This window comes from Lasiosphaeria miniovina (assembly GCF_030549165.1).
Source record: "Lasiosphaeria miniovina strain SMH2392-1A chromosome Unknown B0T26scaffold_5, whole genome shotgun sequence".
In the NCBI taxonomy this organism is placed as follows: Eukaryota; Fungi; Ascomycota; class Sordariomycetes; order Sordariales; family Lasiosphaeriaceae; genus Lasiosphaeria; species Lasiosphaeria miniovina.
This window is the reverse complement of record NW_026848224.1, coordinates 1,088,377-1,099,205: the sequence shown is the minus strand read 5'-3', so window position 1 is coordinate 1,099,205 and position 10,829 is coordinate 1,088,377. Positions and strand designations below refer to the sequence as shown.

The window sequence follows — 10,829 nt, the reverse complement described above, 5'->3', positions numbered from 1 at the left end:
TGCATATAAATATACCCATCCTATTGCCAGGGTAATTACTTACCCCCGCGCGCGGCATCCAAGGGTGTGTGACTATCGGCCGTGGACCCGAGACCCGTAAGTCTGGCTGGGATGGATGATATGGTTTAGACATTCTGAGAAGCACGTCAACCTCACCGTGATACGGAGAAGTATCAAGGAAGGGCTCAAGGGTGGCGGTCTGATTCCTTTTAATCTCGACATGGTGATATCCAAGCTGCATGTGAGGTTAAGAAATTTTCGCACGCCGAACTCACGACATCGTGGCCAATGCAGGCTTGGCCATAGCCGACATATTCCACACGAAATACTGCCTGTGAGTGTGCTCGTCAAGGTCGAGCGACAAGGTGCGCGTTACCACAAGGCAGTTTCCCTCCCCGACCGCACTGTCACCTCCGGTCTCTAGGCCGCAAATGAATCGATATAAGAACTCGAGGTCTTGAAGTCGAAGAACCGGAGATGCTGCTGGGTGGCAAAGACCACAAGGATGCTAGAATAGGTGTTCTGTATCTGCCACAACTACACAACCATGGAGGAAAGCAAGACGCGGGACAGAATACACACTTCTGGCACTCCTGCAACTCCTGCGTCTCCTCGGCGGCCCGGACGCTTGTACTGCTGATGTAAATTGCCAGTGCCTGGGCTGTCATCTGGGCAAGGGCAGAGTTGGAAGGGATGGGCCTGCTGTCCAAGATGACCGTGGTTGAGCACGTGGCTCAGAGCTAGCCGGAAGAAATGGCGAGTAGTCTCTTCGGACGGGGCGTTGGCACCGTTCACCTTGCTGCCGACGAAGACGATTTTAGGGTGAGATGAAGAGAACGAGCCTAGGGGACTTGATGAACCCGCCTGTATGGTGCCCGAGTTGACGAAGCCCGGTGCAGCTTGGGGCCGCAGACGGGTCTACGATGTTGAGCTTGCTGGGAAGCCTGTCGGGAGGCAGGCCTTGCTTAATATCATAATGCCGCCGGCGGATCTTGTGATGAAGATTTGGCGCTAGTCTTGAGGGGCCGACCGGGATATTCAATCCATTCCCTCCTTCTACTCCTCTACTTCCACGCCCCTTTCTAGGAAGTCTCTTCGGGAAATGGTTGGTTCACCGTGCGATAAGGTCACGCCCAAATCTCGCATCTCCTTGCCGACAACACGATCCATGCAGTCCCACGGCCACTCCTTCGGCCGGGCCTCGCCAGGCTTGCCATAGTCGCTAGGCACGAAGGTAATTTGGAGCTTGCGAAGCGGCACCCGCTCTTCAACAGCAGCGTGGACGAGTGTACGGAGCCACTTTTCCTGCGGCTCTTGGAAGTCGAAATAGCTCTCGCTATGTTGGTCCTCCACGTGGAATGACCAGGAAAATGCTCGAAGGCTCGGTGCGAGAAGTTGAGCCTCGGTTCCAGCTTCAGAGCCTGTCGCCCAGTATGAGAGGCCGAGCTCCTCCAGCCTGGTGAACTCGCTCAAGTCAAACCCTGTTAGGCTGCCACTTTTTTGGCCAAGTGAGCCGACAAGAAGACTTCGGAGAGTTGACTTGTGCGGGGAGAGCGCGCCAGCCACGACTGACAGGTTCCACGGCCCGGTTCTGCCTAGTCGGAAGGAGGCGAAGCTGAACTCCTCGAGCTTGGCGGGGAAGAGCAGAAGACGTCGGAGGTTTTCCGGGCTGTCTTGGAAGTTACTCAATCTCAGCGAGGTTATTAATGCAGACCGTATCTGACGTAGCGGGCCTAGAATTAGCCGCTATCCCGAATAGAGAAGGGATTTATAAGTCTTGATGTAAATAAATACCTGGAATGCGTTATCAGGCAGAGTGCTCCCGGTACATGAGACGCCGGTAAGGCTCACAACCCGCAGGCGAACTGCATGGCGAAGATTATGGATGATGGTCCACAGGGAGAGCAGGCCGTTTCCCGTCCGTATTGATACTTCCTCCAAGGATGCCATGTTACGAAATGCAGCATGGATGAAATCCCAAGTTCTCTTGAGATTGTGTCCAGACCGCACTGTGCGCCGGATGCTGAAGGGTCTATCGTCCCAGTCCCCAGGAGCGAAGGCTCCGTCGATGAGTAAATGCCGGGTCCCTACGAGCCAGGCGGCAAGGTCGTCCACAATCCGCCATGGGGCCTCGCTATCAGAGGCTGCAAAATGAACATGTAGAGTCCGACAGTAACGCCGGAGCGACGGATCCTGACTAAATGTTCGATGCAAGTGCCTAGTGGCTCTCGGCGACGCAGCGGGAAAGTTGGGGCCCACCGATCCAGCGGCAACTTCGACATGACTATAGAGGTACGGGGTGGCCAGGCGCCGAAAGCGACGGCAGACAAGCATGACCGAAACCGAGGTCCTAAAAAACTTGTCGAAATCTGGGGCCCACCAGAACCGGGTGGGGTAGGCGAGTACCAGCTCGAGGATCTGCGCCAGGAGCTCGTCTGGGACACAGAGGATCGTTGAAATGGGGGGACGCATTGTAAGGAATAGGCGGGACGCAATTGCCTAATGCAGGCAAACGGCAAAAGCGAGCTTGCGAAGCGGTATGAAGTCCAGAAGTAGGTGAGGAGATGCGCCCAGCACTGCTTCTCCACACAGACCACATGTGCCGCAGTCTGGGCTGCTGTTTGGCGGGCGCGTGGCCTCAAGCTTCAGCAGTCTAGGCTGCCTCAATAAGTGCACGTCGGGCGGGGCACATGTCCTCTCGGAGTTAACAGTACCCACACAGCACTAAACCCCTCGCGCACACGCAAGCACTGCACACTCTAATCTTCAGGTTAGCGGGAAGCCGAGCTTATGGCGGTTCACACCTGCGGCGATGAAGGGCACGAGCCTGGCTTAAAAGTTGGCATGCCTGCACCCTCTGGCATTTTCATCACGGATAGCCTTTCGGCACCATTCGCGTATAATCAGCGGCAGCTTTTCGGTAAGCGACTTCGATCGAACTTAGTATGGCTGTTAACAGATTATACAGTGTTGTTGTATATAGTGTGGCTAGCCAAACCAAAATGGACACTGCAGCGGAACGAGCGCGGGCCTAGCTCGTCACGTAGCCAACCCCGGCTACGGTGCTATTGACATCCGTTGAGCTTCACAATATTGATAATCGTGGCAATGAGCGACGCCCGCTGACACCTGATCGTGCCGATAACACGATAGTCAACCTCGTTCATACGGAAGAACGATGGCACAGCTTTTGCGAGTTCTTCCAGGACCCCCAAGGTCGTGGGTAGAAATACCTTCTCCGAGCACTTTGTTGGAATGAGAAGGGCATTACTGATATATTTGCTCGCTAGTTTATGCGCAGAAAAGGAGCAGGAATCAAAAGCCTGGCGATACCCCGCAGATGTCTTCAAGATCTGTCGGTACAATACTTCAGGTTCCAAGGCTCCGAGGTCGACGAACGCGTCCGAGGTTCAATATTAAAGACTGCTAAACAAGAGCTCGGCCCTAAATTTGGACTACGAATAGAACTGAGATGTGAAGGCAGGCAAGTATGAGAGGCAAGGCTGCAAGTAAGGATACTAAGCTAAAGAAAGGAAAAGGGAAAGAAAGAAGCCTGCGAGTCCTGGAGGCGACGGTTTTGTGGTGGTGAGGGGATAATACGCTAGTCCCGATTTGGAAGGGTGCGGCTGCAGGCTAGGGGCCTGGACCAAAGGGTCTGGTGCCGACCGTGACACGCACAGTTAGCTACACCACCACGCCTACCTCCGCCTCGAGCTTGCCGATCTGTGTATTGCCACGCTCCTCAATGTTAGTTTCTCCGTCATAGATAGAAGTGTGGCCTGCCAAGTGGGGGACAAAAAAAGCCGGACCGCAAAGGCCACCCATTGTCACATACAACGCTGCATTAATTGAGGGCAAAAAAGTGCTTGTATTCGGAAGGTTCAGAAAGGTGGGCATAGCCTAGATACCGTAGTTATGCGGCATTCGGCTGACACAGCCTAGGTTGTAAGTGGTCTAGCATGTGCGCCACCTGCGCCCATATGTGGCTTAGATGCGGCTCCTTCCGGCACCCATCACCATAAAAATCACCACATTAGGGCCAAATGCAGCTCAATTGCTATAGTACTTGCACTAAAATGAAGCTCTTCAACCCCGCTCATATTGCCTTCCGAGTCTATGGTGCTTTGCACGATTTCAGGGATGCAATCAATCCAGCCATTGATAGTTGACTGCTCCAGGGTTTGCCATCCCTCTCCACAAGCCTCCAACAAATCTCATTCGGTCAAACACAACATATCTTTTACACAGCTCTTTAGAGCCTGCCACGCCTTCACCATAGGCAATCAATCAGGGCTTCTAGGGCAGATGAAACTCTGGCGAAGACCATGCTTTTCCTTCCAGTCTCTGATGATGTTCTTTTTCGAAGGGCCATGCCCTGAACCGCCATCTTCTTCAAGGATAAAGTTCCTTCCTTCTTCGAGCCATGGTTTGACGACAGGGTCGACTATACCGTCACGATAGAATTGGTTTGTCATCTTTCCATTGCTGTTTGAAGGGATCTCGTAGTTTTAGAGCTTAGATTCGAAGTCATAGCCAACTACAGCCCAGGAGTGGGCTGTGTGTTTCTCAGGCTCTTTACCTGGCTATTCGACGATGCAGTCACGGCAGTACCGTTCCCCTAGCTTACGGAGTATCCAGACTTTCCCTAAAATACCTGAACTGACGCGGAATTCGTCACTGAAGTACATATCTCGTCAGTCTTCCTTATAGGGTCTGAATTCGAGGGGCTTCCTGGCTTCTTCGACTCGCCATTCAGCGAGTTCCTTGCTTAGAAATGACCTCTGGCATGCAATACATCGTCGCTAGTCCCGGTGGTGTAACGCCCGCCGAATCGTACGGCCACAGACCTCGGCATCAACCCCTGATTCCAAAAGGAGCCCTTGATAGGATAGCATTCTTCCCTTAAGGACATTCTCCCACAGCGTTTTTTCTATCTTGTCGAGGTTATCATCGGTAAGCTTCTTCTTCCGGCCACGGATCTCATGAACGAAAGGGTTGCTGTGAAAAGTGCGTTCATAATCGCCAAGCATTTTGTATCCCTGGCTTTTCGAGACCCTAGCCGCCCGGAAAATGTCATTTTTGTACTATGGCGCACCATAATGGAGCTCTTAGTATCGGGCAAAATCGTATGCGCCCTGAACTAAGGATTTCTTCAGCATATTATGGTATTGGAAGTTCATCTCAACGGCTTCAAAATGATATATTAACCAATTGATTTGGCCTTGAAATGAAGAAGCTATGGTGGTTGGTAGATTGAGGTGCTGGGCGGTGCCCATGACGTGGACTTTGCAGTCCGGCTTTTTTTTGTCCCCCACTTACCTGCTAGCCGCTCATGATCCATTTGTCAAACTCGATCTCGCCAATGCTAAAGGGAAGACGGGTGCTGCTACGAGTGGCGATTGTTTGTCCTCGGGGAAAGATGAGTCACAGAGGACACGTGTCCTCATTCAGCAAATATTATGTATAATTTGTTTTACCTAATTCGAAGAATCCCTGATATAAGGGCCTTGCCTTCACGAAGTAAATGATCACCTCTACGTCCATAAAATGTGCTAGAACGATATGAAATTCCCATAAATTCACCCATCCTCCCAGTCCCTTCTGGTGTCACGCTAGAAGAAGAAACATAGAGAAGGTGAAGAGAGATTTGAAATGGATTAAACGTCGGAGGCGGCATGCAGCGCGTTGCCGTACCAGCTGTCCTGTATATTCATATCGGCGCCCGTCTCGAGCATTATCTGGACGACCATGTCGTGGCCTCCAGTAGAGGCGGCCTGTAGCGCGTTGCCGTACCAGCCGCCCTGTGTATTCACATCGGCGCCCTTCTCGAGTAGTATCTGGACGATCTTATCGTAGCCTCTAGTAGAGGCGGCCTGTAGGGCGTTGCCGTACTTGCCGCCCTGTGTATTCATATTGGCGCCTTTCTCGAGCAGTATCTGGACGACCTTATCGTAGCCTCTAGTAGAGGCGGCCTGTAGCGCGTTACCGTACCCGCCGCCCTGTGCATTCATATCGGCGCCCTTCTCAAACAGTATCTGGACGATCTTATCGTAGCCTCTAGAAGAGGCGGTCTGTAGCGCATTACCGTACCCGCCGCCCTGTGCATTCACATCGGCACCCTTCTCGAGTAGCATCTGGACGACCTTATCGTAGCCTCCAATAGAGGTGGCCTGTAGCGCGTTGCCGTACCCGCCGCCCTGTGCATTCACATCGGCGCCCTTCTCGAGCAGTATCCAAGCGATCTTATCGTAGCCTCCAGCAGAGGCGGCGTGCAGCGCGTTGCCGTACTTGCCGCCCTGTGCATTCACATCGGCGCCCTTCTTGAGCAGCATCTGCACAGCGGTATTAAGACCCTTTAAGGATGCCAAATAAAGCGGGCGTATCGTATTTGGTATCGGGTGCTTATCCCAATCCTTGTCAGGGTTAAATAAATAACCCCAGGTCGTATACGCCGTGTCATTTTTGAAGAAATCCATAATGCTCTTTCGAACGTCATTCCAAGTCTTCGCTTGTTTAGCGTGGTCCATCCAATACTTTGCCGAGTACCTCGCTTGCGGAAATAGGGTAGTAATTTCAGCAACGGACTGTCTATTATTTAGACAAGAAAGGTGGGCTAAGCAGATTTTTGTTATCCGCCGTCTAGCAATCCCTTCGGACATCTCGTATTGGAAAGGCTCTGGGAGGGCCTTAGTTGTCAGATATTCCTTGACGGAAAAATGGGCTAGCTCCAGCTCTATATTAGATTCTCTCTCGAAAAGAGACACTAAGCTTGAGCCGAACCTAGTAATCTCCATCGGACATGGGAGTCTGTCTTTGGCGTCAAATTGATGGTCGTTTTCAAGATCCACCGCCATGGCATCCACAGCCTCTTCAATCGTTAAGGGCCGTTCCGAGTATGCAAGGAACTGGAGAAGTTGGATTGTCTCTTCCCTATGTTCGTCCGGGATATTGGCTAATATTCAAGCATAAGTGTCGTTTAAGGTCTTAGGTAGTGAGTTGAGAGCAATTTTTAGACCTCTATAACTCGAACATTTCTCCAAATCGTCGAGTTGGCACGCCGCCCACCGGAACCTATTCAAAGGGTTAACGTCCGCACACACGCGACACGTCGCGCTTGTAACACAGAAGAAAAGAGATGTAACTGAGACTTACATTCCACTGGATTTCTTCCCAATCACGGATTCGATCTCTTCCAGCACGTTGGGTCTAGAGTCCCATCGCTTCTGAAACTCTTTACTAACTTGGAGTCTTACTTTGGTGTAGGAGCGAATATCCTCATTAACGAGGTCCCTGTCCATAGAGATCACGTTTTCCTTGTCAATCCATCCGCTAAGACCAGACTCCAGCTCGTCCTCTCGCCTGCTCGTAGCGATGAGGTGAACGCTCGTTAGCTCGGAACTGGACTCCATCCACTTGAGCAATTCGGATCTAGTAGTGCACTCATCCAAAGCATCCAATATAATTTGAAGTTTTTCAGGACGCTGCATCATGAGATGGATAGTTTTAGATAGTGACTCCGTTGTTGGTTGCTCTTGGCCGTCCTCGTGCGACGTAAATAGGCTATCGAGCTCCTTTTGTGAATCTATACATCGCGAGTATAGTTGGAAAGTAGGCGAACGTAATAGGTTATCTAGGCGCTGTTTGTCTTTGTCGCGAAAATCGAAGAAAAAATTCAGGCACACACATGAGTCTGTTTGAGTGTCCTGCAGGTGGAGATGGTCAAGAATGGTCGAGGTGATGACCGTCTTACCACAGCCTGCCAACCCGTGCAGCCATAGATGTCGACGGGGTCCCGATTTCCACTCAAGGAAAGCGTTGCTATTAATAAACCAATCTCCAGTGCCTTTGTGGCGCTTTTCCTTCGCCGTATTGAGATTGGTCGAGGGATCGGGGGGAGAGAGCCACTTCTTAAGCTTATCGAGATGGCTATCCAGTTTCAGACTATCAACCCCTGCTTTTGTGTGGTTCATCATGGAGTGGATATCCTGCACTTTAGTCTTGACTACGTCGCTATTAGCGAAGGTCCATTAGAGGTAAACGAAGACTTACTAGACTGGAGGAGTTTAGCAGCCCTCTGCGTCTCCTGTAGCTTCTTGACCGGAACGTAACTAAGGAGCTCTTTCCCAAATGCGGCTGCCGTGGCGTAAGCATAGCATTGCCAGCGATCGTTCTTATGCGAATCTGCATAGTCACAAATGCCCTGGACGACAAGGCACGGGAAATGGTTCATCAACCTGGCAGCTTCCATCTCAACACAAAGGCAATCCCCTCCGATATACTCCACGATCTGGTCCCGAGTAGCCGCATCCTTTACTAGCGTATTTCCGGACGCGATGATACCAAAGTGTACCTCGGGATCCGCCGAGTCCCGCGCGTCGCGATGGACTTCACCGTTTGGATCGCAGCTGCCACAGTTGCGGCCACCGGCATGGTGGCAGGAAGTATCAAAGAGCCGGTCGTTATCGAATCCTTGGTGAACAAATCCCGGGGCTGACCTGGTCGGTTTCGCCATTCGAGGGTTCGCCTTCCACATTTCTTCGAGCAGACCCGAGACTTTGGATCCAACAATATAGTAGTCTGCCCGTAGGGCTGTTGCCGCATCTAGGAGCACCTGTAGTGGCATGTTCAGAGAATCTTTGCGTTCGTGCGTGCTATTGGGCTTCGCCTTTGCAAGGTCATACTGGACCACCCCGCCCGTGACTCCGTGCGGCTGGCTTACGACGACGTCGCCAAGCCGGATGTCCGTACCTTCATTTGGTCGAGCGATGCCGCCCCCGATCCCCACCAAGAGTCCGATTCTGATTTGCGGGAGGGAGGAAAGCAGGCTCGATACCGTGATGGCAGTGGACGTGGCCCCGTATACTCCTGCCGCAAGGGAGGCGATTACGACACTGTGTTTTCCCATCCGGCCCCAGGTGTATGAGTTCGTATCGCTCGGGTGCTGCGAAAAGTCATGCGGCTCATCATGGCGCTCATCGAGCAAAGCAGTCGCTGCGGCGCGTTCGACAGGGAGGGCCGCGATCCACCCCGATGGTGTAGAGATCCGGGCTCTCCAGAGCTGTACGCGTCGTCATCGTGGGAAGTCGGTGGTTTCGACGGAAGGTTTTCGCGCTGAGGTGTTTTGGAATGCGTTCGCTCTATTCGTCGTCTTGATTGGTTTCTGTGACGCGAGTGTGACGTACTAAATAACGCCTTGGTAGGATTCCTAGTGGTTAGAGTCGTTGGTAATTAGTGGAGAACTTGTAAGATACGGCAGAGGTTTAACACACGATGGCTGGCGGCTCGCTATCCCACCTGATGGAGAAATCGACAAATTTCTTTTTTGCGCGGTTATCGCGTGGCTGTTGCGAAGTCGAAGAAACCGATCGCTGTGTGACGAGGAGATTCTGCCTTTAGGACGGAATGGCCTGGAGTGAAGTGTTGGTACGCAATAATCTTCTTTGGCCTCAAGGTCCTTAATTACTTCCTCACAATCTTGTTGCAGGGAACAAAGCCTTCCGACGCCCAAAGGAAGACTGGCCTCAGTACTTGCACACTTACTCTATTGGCCTGGTAGGGCGGCTACCTATCTTCTATGATTGGTTACGTCCTCACACTCTGCTTCATACGGAGTGTCGGGTTCAGCTCACAAGCCACGTAGGCTTCCTCAATGACTCTTAGCCACTCATTTTCCTCCCGCCTAATTACCGTGGTCATGCGGCATCCTTATAGGTTGACTGCCCTGTAGGGGTTGTCCCGTGTGCAGCTGCGATTGATTCGCTTGGCCGCCAAAGGAACCTCACGAGGCATTGTAGCGGCGCCATTGTGGGTGACGACATTATGTAAATTGATATTTTCTACAGCCCCATATTATAACAGTGCTTCGAAGTACGCGCCGTACCGAAGGACGCGATGTGATCGAGGGTTGTCTTCGTTCTGCTGGTGAGGATGGGGCCGAGCGTCTGGAAATTTTCGATCAATACTATGAGACTATGCAATTTTTGTGAAGTTGGGAGAATCAACAGCTTGACTCTTGAGTGATGGATGGGTAGAGCGCAAAGGGTATCAAATCCCGACATAATAGTAGATGGGCCCAGGTGAGATATTTAGATAGGTAAGGATATCCTATTATTGGAATTTGTCAAGCAGAAGGGCCTCGAAGGTTCTAGATAGAGACTTCGCCACCCACTTCGCCACCACAATAGTAGTATAAGAACGGGCTTTCTGGCACTGCCAGAAAGCTAGAGAGAAGAACAGACATCTACAATCCATCACTTGAACCACCAGTTTTCGGCGTGCAGCCACGCCCTGTTGAGTCCAGTACCGGTACCCTGGTGAATCCAACACCTATCTCAATGGCAATGTTCGTATCTATTGTCTCAACAGGGCGGCATGATAAGGCAGTTTATTGGTAGATCGCTATACACCTACTGCAGCCCCCATATGCACGCCGTGCATATCTTGCCGCATTAGCCAAAGAGATTGGCCTATCTTATCGTCCCTTTAAGATGCTGATGCAGAAGAGCTAAGAAATGCTACCAAAAACCCATTGTTTAGCACGTATTTCAACTCTAATGTTACAGAAAGGTCAGCAAGTCCACACTCCTTTGACGCCCCTCGCACAGAACAGCTTCGTGTATTACAAACCGCTTGACTGGCTGGGTCAATCTGCCTGTGTGGGGCAGGCCCCCTGGGAACCTTTCCGTGATGGAGGGTGAGAGAGAGAGAGAGGGAGGGAATGAACAGAAGGCAAGCTCCTACTGCGGGTAATACAGTCAAACTGAATGCTCCTCAAAGTGTATCAGTACAAAGAATGTGTATTGCTTACTTGAAGAACCAAGCAAACTCTA

General features: G+C 51.6%; 2 protein-coding genes across 2 annotated transcripts; both read right to left on the bottom strand.

Annotated features, from left to right (window-relative positions):
* Window positions 1-862: 862 nt before the first annotated feature.
* On the bottom strand, window positions 863-2,627 carry B0T26DRAFT_343490 (uncharacterized protein). Its single transcript, XM_060434500.1, has 2 exons — window positions 1,795-2,627; window positions 863-1,719 (listed from the first exon to the last, which is right to left on the bottom strand). The coding sequence occupies exons 1-2, from the start codon at window positions 2,470-2,472 to the stop codon at window positions 1,057-1,059; spliced, it is 1,341 nt and encodes a 446-aa protein (XP_060294000.1). The 5' UTR covers window positions 2,473-2,627; the 3' UTR covers window positions 863-1,056.
* Window positions 2,628-5,361: 2,734 nt separating this feature from the next.
* On the bottom strand, window positions 5,362-10,040 carry B0T26DRAFT_813045 (Pfs, NACHT and ankyrin domain protein). Its single transcript, XM_060447321.1, has 6 exons — window positions 9,595-10,040; window positions 8,050-9,058; window positions 7,153-8,002; window positions 7,016-7,071; window positions 6,091-6,952; window positions 5,362-6,057 (listed from the first exon to the last, which is right to left on the bottom strand). The coding sequence occupies exons 1-6, from the start codon at window positions 9,694-9,696 to the stop codon at window positions 5,658-5,660; spliced, it is 3,279 nt and encodes a 1,092-aa protein (XP_060293999.1). The 5' UTR covers window positions 9,697-10,040; the 3' UTR covers window positions 5,362-5,657.
* Window positions 10,041-10,829: the final 789 nt, after the last annotated feature.